At 32.3% G+C, this 26,556-nt stretch overlaps 2 protein-coding genes and 1 long non-coding RNA gene across 3 annotated transcripts; 1 reads left to right on the plus strand and 2 right to left on the minus strand.

Annotated features, from left to right (window-relative positions):
* Positions 1-231: 231 nt before the first annotated feature.
* On the plus strand, positions 232-8,174 carry LOC145168896 (uncharacterized). Its single transcript, XR_013742159.1, has 5 exons — positions 232-318; positions 408-563; positions 1,246-1,273; positions 1,517-1,569; positions 7,897-8,174. It is a non-coding gene; the product is annotated as an uncharacterized LOC145168896 (long non-coding RNA).
* A 1,296-nt stretch (positions 8,175-9,470) lies between these two features.
* CRR42 (DUF3148 family protein) lies at positions 9,471-11,052 on the minus strand. Its single transcript, XM_079045489.1, has 3 exons — positions 10,867-11,052; positions 10,250-10,467; positions 9,471-9,748 (listed from the first exon to the last, which is right to left on the minus strand). The coding sequence occupies exons 1-3, from the start codon at positions 10,975-10,977 to the stop codon at positions 9,640-9,642; spliced, it is 438 nt and encodes a 145-aa protein (XP_078901615.1). The 5' UTR covers positions 10,978-11,052; the 3' UTR covers positions 9,471-9,639.
* Positions 11,053-21,217: 10,165 nt separating this feature from the next.
* Positions 21,218-23,143, minus strand: LOC145106046 (protein FAR-RED IMPAIRED RESPONSE 1-like). Its single transcript, XM_079043089.1, has 6 exons — positions 23,076-23,143; positions 22,816-22,965; positions 22,710-22,719; positions 22,177-22,593; positions 22,024-22,062; positions 21,218-21,838 (listed from the first exon to the last, which is right to left on the minus strand). Exons 1-6 carry the CDS (start codon positions 23,141-23,143, stop codon positions 21,218-21,220), a joined length of 1,305 nt encoding a protein of 434 aa, XP_078899215.1.
* Positions 23,144-26,556: the final 3,413 nt, after the last annotated feature.

Here is a 26,556-nt window from a genome sequence, read left to right on the forward strand (position 1 = left end):
AACACTAAAAAGGATAAAATAGTAATTTTCTTAAAATAAAATTTATCGTAAAAAAAGTGAGTATGTGTGATATTGAATAATGAGAATCAAGCAATCAGTTGTAGTTATATGTTGTGCCGATAGTTTTAGGATGATTGGTAAATTCCGATTAATTTAAGGAAGTAATAGACCAAATAAGGGCATGTAGGTAATTTTACTCTACTTTGACAATCAGTTATGTTCCAGATAGCATGAATATGAAAATTTTAATCATTACCACTTTGACCTGTAAGTGGTCTTGCATCTGCTATGGGAGTTGCGGTTGAGAAGTCAAGCAAGGTCCATTTAATATACCTTCCATCTATGCTTAAGTTTGTAAGTATATGACTGGTTTCTTTAAAAACAACTAATTTTAATATTTCTTGCAGGGAATTTGATTGGATGTTATGTTTGGTGACAACAAAAAGCACATGAGAGAATCTGCCTTGGCAGCTTTGGATTCTTGGGTTGCTGCTACTGAGAATATAATTGCTATGGGATTTCTTGTTGGTGATTTGAGCTCTAGATTCTATAGATATTTTGAGGTAATGGACTTTTTGTTATTATCAAGTTAAATAGCATTAGCATAAATAATGAAATAGTTATGTTGATTACTAGCAAAAATAATGAAATAGTTATGTTGATAATGTTTGAAATTTGGTGTAGGGATTTTATCATAACCACATGGAGGAAGTAATTAGGTTTTTAAAAACATATCACAAGATAAGAACGGCTTTTTCTTTAATATTCCAATTTTATGTTTCATATTAAGTACATTAGCTTAATTTTTTATAATATGTTGATGGCAAGATAAGTATAAGGTGTAATCTTTGCTCTGAGGGGCTATAATGCAATATGATGCATTATTGGTTGAAAGGAAGGTTAGTCAAACAAGTCAACCCTACTTTTTTTTAATGAAAATCATGATATTCTTATTGTAGAATTTAAGTTAGAATGAAAAAGAGCATTGCAAAAGATTTGTTTATATGTAAGTTATTTCGTGTTATATCTTAATCTGATTAAACTTTTATTTTAATAAACTAACATTTCTTTCTTTATTTATCAACTTAAAATCACTTTTGGTTTCCAATTATAAATAAGAAACAACATGTTGGAATGATGTCGTTCCTGTAACCATGCCAAACATGATAATTGAAAGTAATCACTCATTCCATTCCATCATTTTCTCAACTATTGCCATCTCATACACTTTTAAACTCTTTGCAGGTTGTCCACTGTAATAATATATCTCGAGGTAACATCAACTGTACAATTTACTAATCTACCCCTGATACAATTATAGCATTGTACTTTCAATTTTTATCCTGTTAAGACATTATAACTTGAAATTACTACATAAACTTGCTTTGCATTGCTATACATTATTAGATTTCATTAAAGTAGGATATGCTATAAATATAATAAACACATGTATGAAAGTTCATTGCTATTTCTTGCATTTATTTAACCATTTCTAATAGTAATACCATTCTTGTAGACTGTGGGATAGCGGAATAATTTCCCAGTTTAGACGAGATGTTTCAATTACAGGTTTGTGAGATCCTTATTTACTTTTTGGTAAATACTGTAATTTTTTTTCTCTTCTATTTCAATTTACCATTTCTATAACAACATTGTAAATCCTATAAATTTACCGGTGACAACATCCTACTTCAAAGGTAATTTCTCTTTGATACATTTTTTATAGCCGATTTTTTTCCAATTACTAAATTTTCAATTTGAAATTGATCCAATACATAAAATTGTATCTGAGATCAAGTAAGCATTGTAAAAACATTTTATGACCCAGCGGTTTGGTAAGGTTTATTGAAGAAGGATTAGGTAGGGAATTGGAGTCGATAATGATAAGGGGTAGTTTAGGATATATCTAAATAGAATTAGTTTGGATAAGTAATAGTTAATAGTTATCTGTTTAGTTTTTGTTGCTGTCAATTAGCAGGATACTATTTAAGGTGCTCCATAGTTTGTTTAGCTTTTTATGCATTAATAAAAATATCGTGAGGTTTTCTTGGAGTTTCCCTGTAGCTCGAATTGTAGGAAGGGAAATAGGGGATTAACCCAAGTTCCTAATATTTGGTATCAGAGCCCTCACAGGTCCTGATGACGGAAAAACTTGAAGGGAAAGGCATTAATTCCGAACGAATGGTTGCACTGGAAAAGACCGTCAACCAGGTGCTTGATTCCACTAAAGCGCACCGGGTAGAGGTGGCAGTACAAATGCAAGAACTCACCAAGGCGGTTTCGGATCTAACTCTGGCGATCAAGAAACCACGAAAGAAGGAAAAAAAGACTAACTATAATTTGTCTTCCAGTTCGGGGTACGACGAAGGGGACGAGGAAGAAGACTCTGTTGATTCTGATAAGAGTATACAGTCTAACGTTTCCAAGCTTTCCAAAAAGAGACATGGGAGGCGGGACCCGTTACTCGATTGCCGGAAACTGAAGGCTCTAGTTTTAAGTGGGGAGGATGTTCATGGATGGATTTACAAGGTAGAAAGGTACTTCGAAATTCAGAAGTTTAGTAAGACGGATCAGTTACATGCAGTGGCTATTTGTTTGGAAGGAGCTCTGTTAACCTGGTTCAGGTGGAATAATGCCAAACGACCGTTTCGCTCATGGGGAAGATTCAAACGTAAATGGTTGGATCGCTTTCAAATGTCTCAAGAAGGTAGCGTCCAAGAGCAATTCTTGGATATTCAACAGACGGGATCAGTCCGGGAATACGTGGACAGGTTTGAAGGTTTCGCGGGGCAGCTTGAGCAGGTACCAGATTTAATTCAGGAGAGTACATTCATTAAAGGATCGAAGGAAGATGTGAGGGCAGCAGTACGAATAGCCGAACCAGAATCTTTGACTCAGGCTATCCGTATCGCTATCAAGATAGACAAAAATTAGACCAGGGGATTGAGCCGCAGCAGGGTTGGTTCTGGAACTCCAAAGCAAGGAACGAATGTCATATCGAAAAACAACACCACCGCACCAGCAGCTTCAGGTAAGCAGGAGGCTAGTGGACCAGGTGTGTTTAAACGTATTACTCAAACGGAGCTAGCGGAGAAACGAGCACAAGGTTTGTGTTTTATGTGTGATGGCAAGTTTGTTCCAGGGCACAGGTGCCCTAGCAAGGCATTGCAGATCCTTATTGTAGACGACGAAGTTGACGAGAGATCTGACTTGGAACATGCCCACTTTGATATGACGGAGGTTTCGCTCAATGTGGTCAGCAGGTTGACACCTCCTAGTACGATGAAAGTAAAAGGTGATGTTGGAGGACTAGAGGTGATTGTTTTGATCGATAGTGGGGCTACGCATAATTTTTTGTCAACGCGAATCATACGCCTCTTGGGGGTTGTTGTAGTATGAGAGGGAACAGTAGGGGTCAAGCTAGGCAACGGGCTGATGGTTAGAAGTCAAGGAACGTGTAAGGGTGTAGTTATCAACCTACCAGAAGTGCAGGTGGTGGGAGATTTCCTTCCCTTCGATGTTGGGGGATCTGATATCATATTGGGTATACAGTGGCTACGAACTCTAGGGGACATGACCGTTAATTGGGAAGAACTATGCATGCAGTTCTGGGATGGAGGTCGGCTTGTGATGATTACAGGTGACCTAACCCTATCGAAATCCTTGGCTTCATGTAAGACTTTTTTGTAAAATGTTGCAGCAAGAGGTGGAAGGTTTCTTGATACAATTGGCTGCCAAGGTTGATACTAACGAACCGCCTGAGGTACTAGCTGCAGTTCAAGCGATTCTTGACGCTTACTCGGATGTGTTTAACATGCCTAGTGGTCTACCGCCGAACCGTAGCCACGAGCATGTCATAACTCTCAAAGAAGGAACTCCACCGGTCAGAGTGCGGCCGTATCGTTATCTGCATGTCCAGAAGAATGAAATTGAAAAACTCGTGGGGGAGATGCTTAGTGCTGGAATTATTCAGGCTAGTACTAGCCCATTTTCGAGTCCTGTGATACTCGTAAAGAAAAAGGACGGGAGTTGGCGGTTTTGTGTAGATTATCGTGCATTAAACAAAGTCACGATGTTAGATAAATTTCCGATTCCGGTGATTGATGAGTTGTTGGATGAGTTACACGGGGTTACCGTATTTTCGAAAATTGATTTGAAGGCCGGTTATCACCAGATTCGTATGAAGGCGGGGGATATTCCGGAAACAGCTTTTAGGACCCATGAGGGTCATTACGAATTTTTAGTAATGCCTTTCGGGTTGACTAATGTGGCTGCTACTTTTCAGTCTCTAATGAATAAAATCTTTCATCCATTCCTGCGACACTTCGTGTTGGTATTTTTCGACGACATACTAATTTACAGTAAAACGAAACTTGAACACGCGCTGCACATGGGGAAGGTTCTAGACACGTTGCGAGCTCACCAGTTGTATGCTAATAAAAAAAATGTTTTTTCTTTCAAAATCGGGTCGAATATCTGGACCATATAGTGTCAAAGGAAGGGGTAGCAGCTGACCCAGCTAAGGTTGCAGGCCATGTTAACGTGGGCTTTTCTTAAAACGCTTCGTGAGCTTTGGGGATTTTTGGGTTTGACGGGCTATTACCGTAAGTTCGTTAAAAATTATGGGAAGATTGCTTGGCCATTAACGGAGCAACTTAAGAAGAACAACTTTAAGTGGACGAAAGAAGCCACAGAAGCATTCCGAAAGTTACAAAAGGTCATGACTGAAGTCCCAGTTCTTGCATTACCTGACTTTGACAAGGAATTCGTGGTGGAAAACGACGCATCAGGATACAGTTTGGGAGCGGTGTTGTTACAAGAGGGAAGACCATTGGCTTATTTCAGCCATATTTTGGGAAGGAGGGCCCGGTTGAAATCCGTATACGAGCGAGAGCTTATGGCGATTGTACTTGCAATACAGAAATGGCATCCATATTTTTTGGGAAGGTGTTTCAAGGCACGAACTGACCAAAGGAGTCTGAAATATTTGTTAGAGCAAAGGACTGTAACTGAAGATCACCAAAGGTGGTTACCAAATTTATTGGATTATAAATTTGTGGTGGACGCTTTGTCAAGACGGGTTGAACCTCCACAATTGTAGACCTTGGCAACCACGAGCCTTGTCGATTGGGAGGGGTTATGGAAGGAGGTTGGAGAAAATGAAGAATTGAGCGCTATCCGGCAACGACTCTTAAGTGGTGAAACAATGGCGGGTTATACGTTGGTACGAAATCAGTTGTTGTTTAAGGGGAGACTGGTGATACCAAGTGACTCGACTTGGATACCAGTTATCTTCAAAGAATTTCATGCTACCGCAGTGGGAGGGCATTCAGGTGTTCAAAAGACTTATCAGCGGCTCGCGAGGGAGGTCTATTAGAAAGGAATGAAAGGAGATGTAGCAAGGAGGGTGGCGGAATGCAACACGTGTCAGCGGCAGAAGTACATAACCATGGCGTCGGGTGGGTTGTTATAACCCTTAGAGTTACCGAACAAGGTGTGGTCTGAACTGACCATGGATTTCATTGATGGGCTTCCTCGATCGGAAGGATACATGGTAATTTTTGTAGTGGTTGATCGTTTGAGCAAGTATGCTCACTTTGTACCCCTCAATCATCCCTATACAACAATTACGGTGACTAATGTGTTTCTTAAGGAAGTCGTTAGACTTTACGGAATTCCCAAGTCTATGGTCTCGGATCAAGACAAAAAAAATTTAAGTCAATTTTGGAAGGAATTATTCAAACTGCAGGGTACCACATTGAAGCAAAGCACGGCCTACCACCCGCAAACAGACGGTCAGACGGAACTCGTGAATCATTGTTTGGAGACTTATTTACGATGTTTCGTGGAGGATTCGCCTCAGAAATGGGTAGCGAGGCTACCTTGGGCGGAGTACTGGTATAACACTTCTTTTCACACTTCCACTAAGACAACGCCCTTTAGAGTTTTGTATGGGCGAGATCCTCCACATTTGTTGTTTTATGGGCAAAACGGGTCTCCAGTAGGGTCCGTGGATCAATATTCGGAAGAACGAGATCGGATTCTCCAAGAATTGCAGGGATACTTGATGAAAGCGCAACAGGCTATGAAGTTACAAGCATATAGACATAGGAGGGAACTGCATTTTGACGTGGATGATCAAGTGTATTTGAAGCTTAAACCTTATCGACAACAGACAGTAGCAAAAAGAGGAAATGAGAGGTTGGCATCTCGGTATTTTGGTCCTTTCCGTGTAATGGAGAAAATAAGGCAAGTAGCATATCGGTTGGAATTTCCTGAGGCATCTCGTATTCACAATGTGTTTCATGTTTCTCAGTTAAGGAAAGCTATCAGGGAACGAATAGCCACGCCATGTCTGCCAGCTACTTAACAGAGGACATGGAAGTTTTATTGCAACATGGTCAGGTGGAGGGGGTACGCGAGGGGGCGGCTGGGAAAGAGGTGCTGATACGTTGGAAGGATTTACCGGAGTATGAGGCCACGTGGGAGCATTTTATGATTCTGGCTAAGCAGTTCCCTGACTTCAACCTTGAGGACAAGGTTTTGGTTTGGGAGGGGAGTAATGTTATGACCCAGCGGTTTGGTAAGGTTTATCGAAGAAGGATTAGGTAGGGAATTGGAGTCAATAATGATAAGGGGTAGTTTAGGATATATCTAAATAGAATTAGTTTGGATAAGTAACAGTTAATAGTTATCTGTTTAGTTTTTTTTTTTTGCTGTCAATTAGCAGGACACTATTTAAGGTGCTCCATAGTTTGTTTAGATTTTTATGCATTAATAAAAATATCGTGAGGTTTTCTTGGAGTTTCCCTGTAGCTCGAATTGCAGGAAGGGAACTAGGGGATTAACCCAAGTTCCTAATAAAACACATTTTTGTTCTCTATATCACTAGCATCAGTGAGATTTCAAATTTTATGGATTTTGATTTTTATTGTTCTTGATGTTCCTACTATTTTTCTACATCGGTAACAAGATTATTTTCAGAATCCTGTTAAGTTCTCTAGAAATTGATGTGCCCGACTTTCTCCTTCCCGTAAGTGAAGTTTATTTTGTGATTTTTTTCATCCGATATCAGTGCTGCAAATTGATCTTTCTACGGATAACATTTGCACTTTTCAGGCTTGAGGATTATTTCATTTTTACAATCTATAGTGTATTCATTATTGTTTATATTATTTCTCACATGTTCCATTATTACATCATGAGTTCAAATCAAGAAGTTAAAAAAAAATAAAATAAAAACAACCTTCCTCAAATGTTCAAGCGGATGAACTGGATTTGCAAATGAAAATTTCATGTCTACATTGGTGTAAGTTGAAGGTTATTATTATTATTATTATTATTATTATTATTATTATTATTATTATTATTATAATTCTTCCTTTGGCCTTCGGTTATGCATTTGTATTTTGGCTTCTTTAGAAGGATATAAAGTTGAATAGAAAATGCATCGTTAAGTTCATCAAAAATTTCACAGTTATACATTTGGAAAGAGCTTTTTGGGTTGTCTTTATCTTGAATTGTTGATTCAATACCTAATTTTATTAACCGAGCTCTTTTCTTTTATAAATCCTTAATGTTTACTCTTCCTATTCAAAATTTCTTTTTAATAGTCGGTGTTGATCTATTCAATACCCAATTCCTTTAACAACTCACATGATTGTAATATTTATTTCTTTTTGTTGTGAAATGAGTAAATTGAGATGATCCAAAAGGAACTCAACTAAGATTTGTTTGAGATATAATTATTTGAGAGATTACATATTATTTGAGATATAATTATTTGAGAGATTACATATCAGGTTTGTTATAGTTTTTGATGAATTAATAGTTTATTTCGGTGTTGAACTCTAACTGCAGTATCTTTAACCTTTGTTATAGACTGATGACTTTTAGTTTTCTTGGAAGGAAGAACAATATTTGTGAGATGATCTGGTGCCATAAGAAGAGACAAGGGTATAATGGTCTTTTTTGGGGATTTGTCAATTGTAGCAGGTATATTCAAAACTGTATAGAACATCTTGACAATGGTTGGCAAAGGGAAAAAGTTTTATGCTGTAAAACATAATTGGATGACCAAATTAGCAAATCATGATACAAAAGTGTATTCACCAATATAGTAAGTTAACCTTACTATATGGTTATCAATTCACAAGCAAGTTGAAACCTGTAAATGCTAGCCAATAATTTTTATGAGTTTTATGAATAATTAGTATTATATCTGATTAAAAAGCTATAATATCAAATACTAATGCATGTTTTTTTTTAAAATAGTAATAAGTTGTATCATTAGAAAATGTTTTTTAGATGATTTGTGATTATTTGACATGTTCCAAACTGTTTGATAAATTGCAAGTAAAACATAATATAACTTGAGCATCTTTAGGTCACAGTTGAAATTTCCTTAGCTAATGGGCAGCTTAAGTTTGTGATTATATGTATTAATGATAAATCCAACATATTAATATTTGAAATTACATGTTTTGTTTATTTAGGAACATACTTTTTTAATGATACAAATGCCAAAGTTATTAAAAAAATACAATATTATAATTCATAAGTTTTTCTAAATTAATGATATATTATTTTATTACATAATCTATTTTTTCTATTTAAAATCAACGTGTGTGGGTTCCATAGGTTTTAATCTAGTATTATTATGTTGGTTGACTTGTAGAAATGGAATAAGTTATTTGAACATTTAAATGTATTTCAAATATTTAGAAAAAACTATACATCGTCCAAAGAAAAAACGGTTTACAAAATAAATAAAAAAATACCAGCCGGAAATCTTAATATAAAATCATCATAATACATATTTTATTTATTCTGAAAAATAAAACTTTAATTAAAATTTTGAATTTTGTTATAAAGATTTGTATTATTAAAGATTGTAGGAATAAAAATAATTTATAATTATAAAATGACATTCCATTGCTATAGGGAATGAAAAGGAAAAACGCAAAGAAGGAATCGCATTCCATAAGAAATCTCCATTAATTCCTTTGTGGCAAACAAACACAAAACGTTTTATTTATAAAGATTTTTTTTTAATAAAAGCAGCCTTAGGCTAGACCATATACCTGCAAGGTGGGTGAAAGAAAACAGAAACCGCATCCAAGAACACCATACTCTGAGTGTGGTTTAGGCTATACGGTTTAAAGGTGAGGGTATCCTTCCAGTTATTTTAATATTTATTAAAATATATACATAAACTAAATAATTATAAAAAATATATTAAAATTCATGGCTTTTAATTTCCTACAAAACAAGTATAATTCGTATAAAATATACTTTTTCAAAAACTAAAAAAATAAAAGATAATGAAATGTGACTATTTCCTAACTTTTGACGAATAAAATGTCGGTAAATGAAAATCTGATGTGGTAGAGAAGAAATGAGGAGTGAAATACAACCTTGGTCTTACAAAAACATGGTAGTGTGAATCACTATAAAAAAATAACAGAATCTATGAAAGTATTATGTTTCCATTATATGATTAGGAAGGAACAAGATAATCAATTACGGGTCCACCTCCACGTTCTAAAACCTGCACTATGTAATTGCTATTAATTGTTTTTAATAATTAATAATTCAATAATTGTTATATATAATATACAATTTGTATAAAACTAATGATTAATTATTTTCATCTAACTGTAAAGGCTTGAAGTAGATTCCATCTATGAGATAAGTACCAATGGCTAAACGAACTGCCCATACATCCTTAGGCTTCCTTGACATAATTCTGCAAAAAAAAAAAAAAAAAAAAAAAAAAAGTTAATTGGAAGATATAGCAATGTACTTTGTAATGAATTGTTTATAATATCATCCTATTTTTATTTCTTCCAAATACTTGCTTTGAAGAAAATACCTATTATAGCAATATAAATAAATACAAAGTCAATTAATAAAATTTTCAAAGCATAATGTCTAAATAACAAAAAGAAAAATTGAAAGTACGATGCTATAAATTGTAAATTTTGAAACAGTACAATTCCTTAAAAAAATCAAAATACAATTTTGTAGCTTAAATAAGTAAAAGTAGGATACTAGAGGACATAAATAAATAAAGGTACTATTTTTTGCATTTAGTTCACATCACTATTCACACAGATATAGAGGCTTTTCTGCATAACTTTATTTCTTTTAAATTTGCACACAAAAGATGTATTAAACATGAATATGTATTTTTAATTTAACCAAAAACAATATTATTTCATCAAACAAAAGCATAAATTTTTTTTACCTGCCAACATCACCAGCTTTAACTAAACCAGAATTAGCTCTGAGACAAGGCATAGAAGCTGCTGTCTTCAACATTTTAGGAGCTTCTACTATGATGATTGGTGACCCGATCTTTAGTGATTCAGATGCTTTTGGTGTGAGCCCTGTTTCAGCTGATGGCTCTTTTGATGAACACATGATTCCATGAACAAAACTCCGATTATTTTGGATGCTCCTGCACTATTCAACAAACCATAGTCATCATTCACTTCTACAATGTTGAAATCAACACTCAAAATTTTGTTATTCAATAAGATAAACAAAATTAACTCCAAGGGGTCTATACCAAGTTAATTTACAATTAATTAAACCGGATAAAGATATCAAATTAGAATGAGAATTCCCTCTTTCGTAATCACTGTAATCAATTATTGTTATCTGGCAGATACGTGGATTCATACCAATCGCCCTTTGGCATCAGTTTGTTCCTTTCAACTAATTATTTCAATTTATAAAAAGACAAAGGTTATATTCAAACGATAGTGAAGTACATTAGCTCAAGCCCAAAATCTTCATCTGGTCATGTAAAATGATGCTAACAAAATCAAAAAAATTAGGAACGAATTTAAGAATCAACACCTTTTTTTTCTCAGAAAATCCAATTGAGGAAATGTTGCTCAAGGAAAGGCGATTTGCGGGTGAAGAGAGTGGAATCGTTATTGAAATGTGCAGAGATGAAGCAGACGCCATGGGAAATAGTTGCGGAATGTTCTCCGATTAGAGGGCTGGAGATGAGGGTGAGGAACTTGAGCGGTTATGTGAAGTTGGGTGTTAATGTTGGTTTTAAGTCCTTGAGGTTTTGCCAAATTACATATTGAACACTAAAGTTGCCAAAGTTTGAGTTTTTATACGACAAAACTTAATCCAGATAGATAAATATGAGTGTATTTCGGAGTAATATCAAAACATGGACTCCGCCTAGAGCTCATTTTAGATTTTTTTTTTTATAGGATATTGTCATAAAATCTGTTAAGTTTGGCAGAAATTAACGGTTTTAGCTAAAGTTGGATTTTATGTCCAATAATATATAACATTTGGCTATGTTCTCTTACTTATGGCTAGGATGTTAATCAGGTCAACCCGATCGGGTTTCGAGTTAATCAGGTCGGTTTAGTCGGGTTTTTCAAAGATAAATGTTGACCCTAAAACCGACCCTATTAAGGACCGGTTAGTCGGGTTTCGGGTTAATAGGGTCGGGTTATAATGTTGTGTAAAGACTTAAAATGTAAGATAGTTTAATTTATGCCATTTTAGTCAACTTTATATTTGTGAAGGCCTGTAGGGGTTGATACTTTAAACTGTATTATGGAAACAAAAACTTGTTTCACCTTGTGATATATGATGATACTTTAAAATGTATTATGGAAAGAAAAATTTGTTTCGCTTTGTGATGTATGAAGCTAGTGTACGTAGAAGTTAAATTAATTTCATATTATTCAATGAAAAATATGTTTGACAAATATATGTTCTTGTATTTATCTAATTATCCAATGCTATATAAAATAAATCATAAGTAATTTAAATATTATATTTTTGTCATTATATAAAAACTAAAAATATAAAGAGTTAACTTAGTTGATGATGTACTATAAATGTAAACATGAAATTAAGACTCATGATCAAAAAGAAAATTAAGACCCATGACAAATAGCAGTCGTAGACCACAAGTGTAAAAAAAATAAATTACTTTAGCACAATTGAAACATTACTAATAGAAATACTTTAGAAATCTCTTTACAAATACTTTAGTACAATTCAAACATTACTTTAGTACAAATCCAAGCATTACTTGTAGTCATGATCACAAAGTATTTGGTCGAACATGGTGATGATAATCTTAAAACTAGCCAATGATGAAGCATGTATTGGGTTAAACAATGTTGGAACAATAAGAAATTTGTTGTGAGCTACTTCTAAAGTGGAATGGATTGGAATCGTAGGAATTATTAAGGAGTCATGGGGTATTTGGTGCAAAGCTTTTCATGTGAATGACTTATGGATATAAAGACTCATTTTAGGACATTTGGGTTTTTATGGAGAGAGAGAGAGAGAGAGAGAGAGAGAGAGAGAGAGAGAGAGAGAGAGAGAGAGAGAGAGAGAGAGAGAGAGAGAGAGAGAGAGAGAGAGAGAGAGAGAGATTTGTACACCTATAAATACCAATGTCATATTTTTTGTATATGTGTTATTAGAGATGTAATAAAGGAATTTTTCTAGTTTGAGAGCTATTTATCTAGATGTTGATCAATATATTTTTCTAACTTTCATTATTGATAGTTAATTATATCTTTAACACTTATATTGTTTAGTTATTCATCAATTCTTTATGTAAAATCTAGGTTTCATGACCTAACAATTTATATCAAAGTCATGCCTTGAAGAACAAAGCGATTAGTTCATGGAACACTGTCAATTTGACAATTTTTATGCATAATCGATTTAAGAGTCTTAAGTCTATAATCCTTGACGAGGCTCTTAAAATTAGGGGTGGAATTGGTACGGTACTGATCATTTTTTGCCTAAAACGTGTACCGTACCAATTGTAGTTGGTATAATTTTTTTGCTACCACTACCGTACCAACTATAGTTTGTACCAACTTGTTTAGCTACCAGTTCGGTTGGTAAAAGTTGGTAATGGTATACACCAAGATGTATGAGAAATTTGTAAATAAAGATTTACATGTTCTTGAGCATTGTGAAATGTGAATGAGGTTTAGTGAATTTGAGTTTGGTAATGGTTGGGATTTAATATTCGATCCAAAAAGATTTTATTAATGTCTATCATGAGTTTATAATTTAAAAATTATACATGTTATCATTAGTTTAAAACTTTAAACTTTACTAATACGTTGAATGCTAATATAATATTAAACACCAAACATACGAAAACTTTATATATATATATATATATATATATATATATATATATATATATATATATATATATAAAGAGAGAGAGAGAGAGAGAGAGAGAGAGGAGGGTTCAATTGAGAAAAAAAATGTTGAGAATAGGGGAACCATTCTCAGCCAATCATTTAATGAGATTAAAAAACGCACGGTGGCAAACTTTTAAATAATCCAATTACATTAATGAGCGGTGACAAATTTGTAAATAATTCAAAAACATAAAACCGTCAGGGCACTTGAGTAATTTCATCACACATCAAATCTTGACAGAAAACCATCATTTCCCTCTTCGATACACCATAACACGAAAACCATTTGCAGAAGAATCGATAAGAAGAAAACCATTTGTAGAAGCATCAAATAACATAAACGAAGAAAAATGTCTTCCGATGAAAACATGAACGAGACCATTTCCTCACTCTTGACAATGAAAGGTAACCGACGTTTTTTCTCAAATTTTTAACGATTTCTAATCATTTCTAAATTATCACTTGATTACTTGAAATTTCTTGTAATCTTCGATAATTATTAGTTGATTTAGAACTAAAAATATTGTTTTCACAATGTTCATTCTTCAAAATAGGTTGTTTACTTCAATTTTTTGTGATAATCATTCATTCTCGTAACCCTCGTTCGTTATTACTTTATTTACTTGAAATTTTTGTAAAGATAATCCATTATTAGTTGATATATAAATGATTTTACATCATCTCTTCATTTTTCATCTTTATTCAAAACTATTCTGTCAAAATAAAAACGTTACTTCACATTTCGCTTATGTTTTCCTAATATTAACCACTTACCCTTACAAAAACAACACCAACAGTGAAGAATACATATAAACGAAAAACAAGAACAAATCAAAAAGGTAAATAAAATATGTTTTGTTTACTTCTGAACACAAGCAAAACTAATATTCAAATGTGAATATGTATGTTATATTCACATATGAATATAAAATAACTTGCTGTCATACATACATTATTCAAATGTGAATACAACAAAAAGGGCTTATATATGTTTTATTCACATATGAATATAACAAAACATATTCATATGTGAATAAAAATATGAATATATATGTTTTATTCAAATATGAATATGTATGTTATATTTACATATGAATACAACATAACTTGTTGTCATACATACATTAATTCAAATGTGAATACAACAAAAATGACTTACATATGTTCTATTCACATATGAATATAACAAAACATATTCATATGTGAATAAAAAAAATATGAATATGTATGTTATATTCACATATGAATAGAACATAACTTGTTGTCATACATACATTATTTAAATGTGAATACAACAAAAAGGACTTATATATGTTCTATTCACATATGAATATAACAAAACATATTCATATGTGAATAAAAAAATATGAATATATATGTTTTATTCAAATATTCATTCGTGAATATGTATGTTATATTCACATATGAATACAACATAACTTGCTGTCATACATACATTATTCAAATGTGAATACAACAAAAATGACTTACATATGTTCTATTCACATATGAATATAACAAAACATATTCATATGTGAATAAAAAAAATATGAATATATATGTTTTATTCACATATGAATAGAACATAACTTGCTGTCATACATACATTATTCAAATGTGAATACAACAAAAAGGACTTATATATGTTCTATACATATGAATATAACAAAACATATTCATATGTGAATAAAAAAATATGAATATATATGTTTTATTCAAATATTCATTCGTGAATATGTATGTTATATTCACATATGAATACAACATAACTTGCTGTCATGCATACATTATTCAAATGTGAATACAACAAAAATGACTTATATATGTTCTATTCACATGTGAATATAACATACATATTCATATATGAATAAAAAATATTAATACATAAGTTTTATTCAAATATTCATTTGTGAATATCAAACTCATTTATCTTCTACTTACTATTGAATGAAGGTAAAAACACTAACATTTCCGATAAAGATTCACCAACAATAAGAGAAACAATACCAATGCAGAAAAATCAAAAAGGTATAAAATACATATCATATCTTTTAAATGAATATTCTATATTCATTTATGAATATAATATATTTTCTTTGTAAAATGTATTTCAAAATTATTTATCTTCTACTGACTAATTCATGAAGGTAAGAAGATTTGTATTTATGATAAAGACCCCACAACTATGATAGAAACAGATTTGAAGAGCAAAAATGCGAAAGGTACAAAATTCCTATCATATCTAATATATTCATATATGAATAAAATTGTATATCTTAGTTATATTTTTGTAATAAATAAATATTAATAAATCAGTGAGCATATATCATATTCATATATCAATAACTTATTCAAATATTATATGTTTTCATTTCCCAGATAAAAAAGAAACAAAAACACCAAAGAAAATAAAGCATCAAAGCAGAAAAAGTCCATCAAAAAGGAAAACTCCTGAAAAACGACAACTACAAGATTTAGACTCTGATTTTGAAAGTAGTCGTCCATCAAAGAAGGCAAAAAAAAGGAGTCACCAATCAAAAAAGACAAAAACAAACCAGTGGTAAAGGAATTTTACTCAATGAAAAACAGATGTTCACCAGAGTCATTACTATCTATAATCATTGGGATGAGCAAAGAGCAAAAAGAATGTGTAAGATCTATGGGTTTTGGAGCTTTGTTAAAAATGAAAATCACAGATATACCACTGAAGCTGGGATTTTATGTTCCTCAAAAATTTGATTCTGAGAGAATGGTGATAGATATTGAAGGAAAGGAACTGAAAGTAACAACAGAGTCTGTTCATGACATGTGGGGCATACCAATTGGTGGAACCAAACTTACACAACTGGATCAATGGCCTAAGGATGATACAAGTTATGATGAATGGAAGCAATAATTTAAAAAAGATTAAATCATCCGATTGAGTGCAATCAAAAATGTTATTGTTTCTACCACACAAGCTGATTTCAATTTCAAATTGAACTTCTTAGTTCTTTTTGTCAACACCTTTTGCGAGTCAACGTCAATGGGAAGATGCAACCTGTTTCCTTTGAGTTATATTTCAAGAAAAACAGATATCAACAACATAGACTGGTGCAGCTATGTTTTGGATTGTCTTGTCAGAACAAAGAACTCATACATACCATACTCAGATAACAGCTTCTTTGTTGGACCTTCAGCTTTCTTGGTGGTAAGTTATTATAATGTTCATACTCAATTTTTAATAATATTGATTATTCATAAACTAATAGCACATATTCATATATGAATAAGAAAAGTTTACTTGTTCACACGTAATGTTTTACATTACTTATTCATATATGAATAAGTAAAAAATAATATTACTTGTTCATATATGAATATCAATTAGTTATCATTTATGTGCAGTTGTTCTATGCTGATAACATCTACTCAGAAACTTTAACGGTAACACGTAAACGTCCAACAATTTGTTATTGGAGTTCAGAGAAGATTAGATATCGAGAGACATTTGAACAAGAAAAAGGTAAATTTGGACTTGGAGAATTAAATGAAGAATTTGTTAATGAACAAGATGAAGGAGATACATATCTCGAAGACAGTGATTCTGATAAAGATGAAGATCATTATGTTGAGGTAATTAGTTTGAACATGTTAATAATATATGATTATATTAAATTCTAATCATACTTCTTTTTTATTACATAGGCATATGAATCAAAAATATCTAAAATGCTTAATAGTTTCGAGAGGATGAAGGAAAAACTGAATTCAAAGCTCAATGATGCGATAACAAAGTTCCCTGAAAAGGAAAATTTTAGGATTTTCAAAGAAAAGATGAAAAATATAATTGTTGAAGAAAAAACTGAAAGCACAACACTTTTTGAATTTCCAAGTAATCAAACTGGATTTGAAGGAATCAATTTGACACCAATAATCGGTCAAAAAACAAATGATCAAAAAGAAAATGAAGATAAAGAGGGAAATGGTGAAGAAGAGAATGATAATGATGGAAGTCAACCAGAAGAAGATTATTTGCTCGATTCAAATGAAGCAGAGAATGAAGGAATAAAGAATGATGGAAATAATAATAAAAAAGAAGGTGAAACTGAAGTAAAAGGGAAAGATGGAAAGAACAATGTAAATGACAATGATGAAGAGAAAAAAGGTGATGATAATGAAGAAACAAATAATCATGAAGAGACTATTCAACAAACTGAAAATAAAAATTTGTTGGATAAAGTTGTTGACAACATTGTGGATAATGTCCTTGGAATTGGAATTTCAAGTTTAAATAGTCAAGAAGATGAAATCTGGAATGACCCTGAAATGAAAACTATTTTGGATAATATTGATATAGGTAAATTTTGTCTTACTTTTATTTTTAAAAAATATATAAAAATATTAATACACAATAACAATTTTGTTTATTAAATTTTGACCAGGGTCACCAATAAGTACAAGTAAAACTAATACTCTTGCAGAAAAGGAAATATCAGAAGGTGTATATGAACAAGGAAAAAAATTTGAAAAAACAAAGGGAGATGATACAGGTAAATGAATGATTTAAATTATATTACAATATTTATATTGATTTTTAATAACATTGTTTATTCATGAGTGAATAATATATAAATGAGTAAATAATAAAAAATATTCATATATGATGTATATGTTTCAGGCAAGGAAAACTCTGAAGATAGAAATAAAGGAGAAGTAGAAGCTAAGAACACGAAAGATGGAGGTGAAGATAAACATACAGAAATTGAGAAAGGAAATGCAGAAGATAAAGGTAAATAGCTGAATCACTAATAAATGAATATAATAAGTTTTATTATTCACAAATAAATAACACAATATACAAAAAAATAAAAAATATAATATTACTTATTCATAAATAATGATATCCATTACTTATTCATAAATGAATACATTACTTATTCACAAATGAATTATTTAATCAAAGTTCTTTATCTTTCAGGAAAGAAAAAGTCAGAAAATGAAAACAAAAAAGGAGAAAAAGCTGACAAGACAAAAGGAAATGAAGGAGGAAACAATTTGGATAAACATTTCAAAATATAAAAAAAATATTATAATTAACTTACAACTATTTATATGATAAATCTCCTGGCATACAGATACTCATCCAAGCTTTAGCCTAGGTCTCAGTCAAGATTCAAATCAAACTTCAAGTAAAAAATCTAGTGAATCTTCACCAAAAAAACCACTTACAAAGTAACAAATCAAAGACGACCATCAGAAGGTTGTTATCAGATTAGCAAAGAAAAATGTTCTTAATCCAAATCCAATCTCTGTAGCAATTCCTACTGAAGTAGGACCATCAAAGCATGATCTGGATGAACCAAGAGAGAAGAAGCTTGCTGATGCTTTCAAATCACCTTTCAAATGCAGAATAACAGACACAAAACCCAAACTGACACATCAAGAGAGTATTGTCTGTGAGTGGTTGTTCAACTTGCAAGGGAATACATCGTAAGTAACTTTATTTTATAGACATTCATATATGATTGTTATATAGATAATAATGTATGACATTTTGATTATATATTTGCAGAGATGTGGTTGTCCAGACAAAATATAGTCAGATAACAGAAAGAGCAATTATGGAAAGTCTATATGCAAGCACAGAGATTTTTGGAGAAGTTTTAGACACTTGGCCTGATTTACTTAACCACCAAGAACTGGAAAGGGATTTTAGAAATTCACCATACAGACTCTTCTTGAAAGTTGGAGTTTTTGTAAGTTTATGTTCTAACATTAATTCCTTCCTTATTGATAAATGAATACACCAATATGATGTATTCATTTATGAATATTATATTTGTTTACAACTGAAATTCACATATGATTATACAAATATGATGTATTCTTTAAGATAATTATATATATTCAACTGAAATTCACATATGATTATCTGTAACCTTAATTCCTTCCTTACTGATAAATAAATACACCAATATGATGTATTTATTTATGAATATTATATTTTTTTACAACTGAAATTCACATATGATTATACAAATATAATGTATTCTTTAAGATAATTATATATATTCAACTGAAATTCACATATGATTATCTGTAACCTTAACTCTTTCCTTATTGATAAATGAATATACCAATATGATGTATTCATTTATGAATATTATATTTTTTTACAACTGAAATTCACATATGATTATACAAATATGATGTATTCTTTAAGATAATTATATATATTAAACTGAAATTCACATATGATTATCTGTAACCTTAATTCCTTCCTTATTGATAAATGAATACACCAATATGATGTATTCATTTATGAATATTATATTTTTTTACAATTGAAATTCACATATGATTATACAAATATGATGTATTCTTTAAGATAATTATATATATTCAACTGAAACTCACATATGATTATATTGGTTACAGACTGATTATCTAACTTCAACATTGTCTGATGAAAGAAAGTATGAAAAATTCAAGGAGAACTTTCATGACAGTACCAATGGGTACAAAAAAATCTTGAACATAAAAGATATTGACATGGTATGTTAATTAAAGTTGTTTTTTATATATATTTTATCAACAAAATACTTAACATTATATACATAAAAACAGGTATTCTTTCCAGTTGTTAGAAGTGCTCATATTTTTGTGATTGTCTTCAACTTAAAGAAACCATCAATTGAAATTCTAGACAACAGTGCAGTTGAGGGGGATTTTGAAGGGAAATACGGAGTACTATTGAAACCTTTGGTATGTACCCAATTCACAACAACATAAAAGAACCAATTTATTACATATCTAACTTTTATTTTATTTAATGATCAGAAAAATTTGTTTGTGAGATACTTTAAAGAAATAAACCATCCAAGAGCAAATGCAATCTCAAAAGAAAGTATCAAACCCCAACGACTTAAAATGCCATGGAAAACAGTTAAAAACAAAGTTGATTGTGGGGTCTTTGCAATGAGACATATGGAGACCTATATGGGACAACCACTCTCAAAGTGGAAACCAGGTCTTCATAAAGAAAGTGCAATTCAACAAACTACTTTAGAGAAGCTTAGGCAAAGGTATGCACACATAATGCTAACTTCTGAAATTAACATGTTGAAGGCTAAGGTGTTGGATCTTGCTGAAAAATATCAAAAAGTTGAACTCAAAGTGCGTACTGATCATGCATACAAGGCTATGCAAACAATTCAAAAAAGGTTAAAAGAATATTGATGATTGCTTGTGATGAAGTATGATGATATAGAACAGTTTGTGTTGAAGATGAATGGATTTGAAGTACATGTAAGATGATTCTGCGAAACAAGTTTTAGATGGTTTGTTAAATGTTATTGAACATCATTTTAGTATTTTGTGAAATGCTTATGAACAGCTTTTATTATCTTATGTTGAATGATTATGTAATAGAAACAACTTTGCTTATTTCTGTCAGTTTTTTATATTTAAATATTTACAAAGTTTATTTATATTAGGAGTAATATGATATATTCATTTATGATTAAATTAGGAGTAATATGTCAGTATAACAAAGTTCATATATGAATATAACAAATTTCAGATATAAATATAACTAACTTATTAGTAGAAACAAGTTTGCTTATTTCTGTCATTTTTTTATATTCAAATATTTTCAAAGTTTATTTCTATTTATTCATAAATGAATACGAATATGATATATTCATTTATGAATAAGTTCAAAGTAATATGTTAGTATAACAAAGTTCAGATATTAGCATAAAAAAGTTCAGATATGAATATAACTTATTTATTAGTATAACAAATTTCACATATTTGTATTCATTTATGAATAATTTACCATATTAATATAACTTATTTTATAGTAATTTAAAAAACCAATATCAACATATCAATTTACCATATGAATATAAATGTGTATTATTCATACATGAATATTATTGTTTATTGTTTTTATCTGCATATATTCATAAATGAATAAAACCAAAAAACATAAAAAAAAACTAAAAAAATCCCTAACTGTCTTTTGCTGATTTAGCAGCTCCAACTCTTTCTGGACAAGTACGTAAATTGTGTGGAACTCGTTTTCCACATCCTGAACACATTCTATGTTCTTTTTTAGAATTTTCATATGCTACTTCACCTGCACTTGGAATTCTTTTCTTGATTCCAGAACCTTTATTGCTTTGAACTTCAGGAACATGAATATTAATCTCTTCTGGAATAGGAATAGTAACACCCAAAAGGTTGCATACGACTTCACCATCTGTCTTTCTTTTCAATCCAAGAGAAATATAATCACTCTCAAATTCCTTTAACAACATTTTTTGTTTCTCAGCAAATAAAGCCAATCTCCTTTTGTCATCTCTTACAATATCCAAACATGATTCAAAACTATAATATGTATCATTGACTAGCTTTACATTCTCACAATCACCTGAATCGGATTGAAGAGAACTAAAACGATAATTTCTTGATATCACATCCTTTCTACATCTTTTCAAAATGTACCTTTCAGGAATTTCTTTAACACCACATCTCATCATTATTGTAAAAGCATGTCTGCATAAAACACCCATACGCTTAAAATGTTCACAACTGCAATTTATTTCTTTCTCTTCAGCTTTTATTTCAACCTGACAAAAACAAAATTTACACATTTACATTCATATAAGAATACTCATATCAACACTCATATATTCATATATTCATATATGAATACCCATATTCATATATGAATATTCTCATATTCATATATGAATATTCTCATATTCTTATATGAATATTATTACATTTTTCATAAAAAAACTAGTAAAATTACCTTAAATTCATTTTTAAATTCGCTTTTACTGTTGTTGTGCTGCACAATGTAAACTTCCCAACCATCTTCAATACTAACATATGAGTATGTACAGAAAAAACATGTTTTATATATTTCTTTTTGCACCTCAAAAAATAATGTACTTGTATAAACCTTTGATGCTTGTAGTTCTATTTCTCGAGGTGTTTGCATTTTATATGATGCTTTCTTTGATGCCTTATCAAGCTCACGTTGAGTATTCCTTTGCTTTTGAATGGCAGTGTCATAATTCATCATGAAATTCAAAAGTAAGTTCCCACTTTCTGAGTATGTATTAAAAAATGAATTCATACTCTCTGACCTCGACGTAGTCTTCATCAAACCACACATTGGAATATCACTAAAATATCCAGGTATCCATGAATCACGTATTGTAAACATGTCTTTAAACCATCTTGTGTCTTCAAGATTGAATTCCTTCATAAGCAAACCCCACTTCACCTCAAAAACATCAGGTTTCATATTAATGTCCCAAACAAGCTTCGAAAACCTTTTTCTAAAGTCTGTGTTCGTAAATAAATCATCTGATATCTGTATTAAAACAAAAATATTCATAAATGAATAAATAATAATAAGTAAAATAACAATCAATATTCATAAATGAATATACTAATAAGTAATATATTTGAAATATATTAAAATAATACCTTTTTCCAACTTTTTCATTATATGCCACATACATAATCGGTGCTTTGAATTAGGAAACACATTCTCAACAGCTTGTTTTATTGCAGCATCTTGATCGGTTAAAACAAGTGTTGGTTCTTTCCCATGATTTTAAGAAATGCTTTAAGCAACCAAGAGTAAGACTCAATGCTTTCATTTCTTAGCAACCCCGATCCAACAGTAACCGATTTTTTATGATGGTCAATAGCAGTAAATGGAACAAAAACCATTCGATACCTAACACACAAAATAATGTTCATTAAAGTCATTTTTTGATGTATTCATAAGTGAATATAAAAATATTAATATATGAATAAGCTATAAAAAAAGTAGATAGAATAACTTACTTGTTTGTTCGGAAAGTCGCATCAAACGAGATAACATCACCAAATTCAACATAATATGCCTTCTCCATTTCATCAGCCCAAAACATACAGTCCAAAACATCATCTTGACAATTAAACTCAAATGAGTAATTTGGATAGTGAGCTCGACGGTCATTCATTGTGTTTACTATCATTTAGGCATCTTTATAACCAATAACCATGTTGATATCTCTCCTTAAACTTTTATAGTCAACTACTTTGGGCTTTACAAACTCATACCCACCTCTCAGACTTGCCCTCAACTTATGAGCCATAGTTGGACCTATTTTTGATGTGGAAGCACGCACAATAAACTCTTTTTCTGAATATGACATTTGCCTCGCTTTTTTTAAATCGCTTTTCTTCTCAAGTGGATGGTTGTGAAGTTCATCAAACTGAAAAACTTTATAATCTGGAGTTCCATACACAGATTCAAAAATAATATTTGCTTGACAACCAATAGCTCTTGAATTTGAATTTTGTTTCCTCCTAACACCACTTGTACCCAATGTGTCACAAGATTTCTTTTTCTGTTTGCCACCGCGATTACATATAACATGTTTCTTCATGTCTATATGATGGTACATTAGTATCAACGTAGATAATTATATTAACCGGGATATAGTTATTCTAAATATAATATTTTGAATATATACAACTATTATCAACTTGTTAGCATGTTATTATACTAATGTAGATCTTGAGTTATACTTAGATTCTATATATATGTTGTGTGCGATATAGTTCTGAAGTTATATTCGGAAGTTCTATATGTTAGTTTATAAAGTATGTTGCTATTATTGCTTTTATGTCAAGATAAAACTTGGTATGCTATATGTTGTTATTGTTAGTTTTATGACAAGATAAAACTTGGTATGTTATATGTTGTTGTTGTTATTGGTTTTATGTCAAGATAAAACCTGGTTTTACTTCAAGTTATAGCTGTTATACTGCCTAAATGTTATGAAGTTAGGAGTAATGTTTAAAAGCATAGTATAGTAACTTAGGGTTTTAGACACGAAAATGCTTTTGTTGTTAGAGCTATAGGAAGCCGTCGAAGTCTACATGAGTAATTGTATTCATCAACTAAGATTGGGGATCTTAGCGGAAATCCTCTAAACTGTAACCGTTAATCTCGTGTGAGCGAGGAAGTCGTGTATAATTAGTATACGGGTTGACAACCCCACTTGTGATTGTTAGCTACAGTCAACCATAAGCGAGTGACGAACTATCCTTTTACTTGTTATTATTCCGGCGTCGATGAAACGTGCGGTGTTGCTTCTCATGGAAATCATGAGTGTGTTGTTTCTCATGGAAATCATGAGTATGTTTTATCAGAGGTGTGTATGTCATAGCAGCGGTTACAGGCTCATGGTAGCAAATTGTTAGAAACATTATACTTTGTCATTATACAAGTATTAATGTTAAGTATAAGTTTCCCCATACTTATACCCTAGGTTCAAGGAACATTTAGGTATAACACTTATTTGATAAGTAGACTATTATACCTAATATATATACTAAATGTTGGAGTGTCAAAATGATAGTTTCTGTAACATCCGGATTTCCAGGTATGCTATAAAGTTCATTTATCTTGAGTTTTATGGAGGGACTCGGCGAGTAGACGCTCAGACTCGCCGAGTAGGAGCGTGCATTTCTCGTCTGATTTAATGAAGGACTCGATGAGTCGATGCGTGGACTCGGCGAGTCCGCGCTGTAATTTGAAACCCTAACTCTCGGGGTATGTGCCCTATTTAAAGGCCTTTATAGCCTCCATTTGCGGCCACTTCATCCCAGAGAAACCCTAGAGAGAGCAGTGGGAGAGTTGAGAGCAAGAAGAGGCTAATACATCACTTTTGGTGTAGTTTTGCTAGAAGGAAGAAGGAAACACCCATCTAGAGCGTGAAGGGGGCTTGGATCTGGGCTAATCATCTTGAGAATTCATCTCTGGAGGTATAATCCTTTCTATTTCATGTTGATATGATAGATTTCATGATTTTAGGGTTTTACCTCCATTTTATGTGAGATCTAGTAAGTATGAGGTCCCCTTTGTGTTAATAGCATCAGATCTGGACCATTAGAGGTCCATAGAGTCACTATCCCTCAGCTTTATGCAAGCAAATGAGAGATTGGGGACTAGGTTGCCATTTTTAGAGTTATTTCTCCATTTGTGACTTGTTGTGGGTTGCATGCACGTAAAGGTTGCACCTTTACGTGACATTTGAATACTTGAAGGGTAGATCTGATAGTTAGGGAAGCAGATCTGACCTTAGAAGGTCATTTGAGTAAGAACATGGAAGCAACTCGCCGAGTCCATAAGTAGACTCGACGAGTCGGGTCGGGGTTGCGCCGCGATTCGTAACAGGTGTAACTCGTCGAGTGGGACGATGACTCGACGAGCCAAGAGAGGCTGAAAGGATTCAGAGGACCCGCTTGGACTCGCCGAGTCGCCCTTGTGCACTCGACGAGTCGGGTCAAAGTTTGACCGTTGACTTTAGGGTTCTGGTGAAGACTGATTCAAGAGAGTTCAGGGAAGGGTAGAATGGCCTTCTACCCAATCTGTAGAGATGAGGCTATGAGAGAATATTGATCGGGAATGTTATTTGAATAATAGGAGGAGGCTAGGTCGGGACGTTGAGCACGAGAGTTTATCCGACTTCATTGAGGTGAGTCTTCTCACTATACTGTACCTAGAAGGGTACCTATGTGTGACCGGAAGGTCTTGTATGCTATGAGATGTATGTGCTATATGCGGTTATGTGATATGTATGTGCTATGTATGCTATGTATGGTATGGACCGGAAGGTCAAGATGATATGGACCGGAAGGTCAAGATGACATGGACCGGAAGGTCAAGAGGTTACGGACCGGAAGGTCGATACGGGTAGGACCGGAAGGTTTACCTGGATTCGGGACGGAAGTCTCCTGAGACACATGGATCGGAAGATCCTACAGAGTTACGGCCTGGAAAGGCGTATGTGTTGTATGTGGTATCTTGGGGAACTCACTAAGCATTTATGCTTACCGTTGTTATGTTATGTGTTTCAGGTACTAGTGATGATCGCGGGAAGGCGTCGAGATGATCCGTACACACTTATGGAGTTTATGTTATTGAGATTCTGGGACATGTTTTGTTATGACACAGTGGATACATTATGTTTTGTGATTATCGTGTGATTGAAAGTATGTTTTAAAAATGAAAAATTATTTTGAAAATTTACGTTGTTACAAGTTGGTATCAGAGCCTTGGTTTGAGGGATTCGGGTGCATCTTCGGATGAATCTGAACTCAAACTGAGGATTTGAGAAAGTTTTTCATAAGATACACAATTTTTCTAAGAAAGTAAAAGATTTTGAGAAAGGCAGAAGGAAGTAGTGTGTACGATCAGCCAGTGCCTGAACGGTGATTTCCCAAAATACCCTTACATTATGTGTTACGAGATATGATATGATATGTTATGCAT

The sequence above is a fragment of the Lactuca virosa genome, chromosome 4, assembly GCF_052849685.1.
Source record: "Lactuca virosa cultivar CGN04683 chromosome 4, Lactuca_virosa_CGN04683_v6, whole genome shotgun sequence".
NCBI lineage: Eukaryota > Viridiplantae > Streptophyta > Magnoliopsida > Asterales > Asteraceae > Lactuca > Lactuca virosa.

What these genes read in the sequence shown, in the direction of transcription:
- LOC145106046 (XM_079043089.1), bottom strand. Translation starts at nt 23,143, where the DNA reads ATGGAGAAGGCATATTATGTTGAATTTGGTGATGTTATCTCGTTTGAT. An exon ending in TAGAACTACAAGCATCAAAG is followed by an intron (nt 22,063 to 22,176) that starts GTTTATACAAGT and finishes TACATTGTGCAG; the next exon opens with CACAACAACAGTAAAAGCGA. An exon ending in AATTTAAAAATGAATTTAAG is followed by an intron (nt 21,839 to 22,023) that starts GTAATTTTACTA and finishes TGTTTTTGTCAG; the next exon opens with GTTGAAATAAAAGCTGAAGA.
- CRR42 (XM_079045489.1), bottom strand. Translation starts at nt 10,977, where the DNA reads ATGGCGTCTGCTTCATCTCTGCACATTTCAATAACGATTCCACTCTCT. An exon ending in GATTTTCTGAGAAAAAAAAG is followed by an intron (nt 10,468 to 10,866) that starts GTGTTGATTCTT and finishes TTTGTTGAATAG; the next exon opens with TGCAGGAGCATCCAAAATAA. An exon ending in AAAGCTGGTGATGTTGGCAG is followed by an intron (nt 9,749 to 10,249) that starts GTAAAAAAAATT and finishes TTTTTTTTGCAG; the next exon opens with AATTATGTCAAGGAAGCCTA.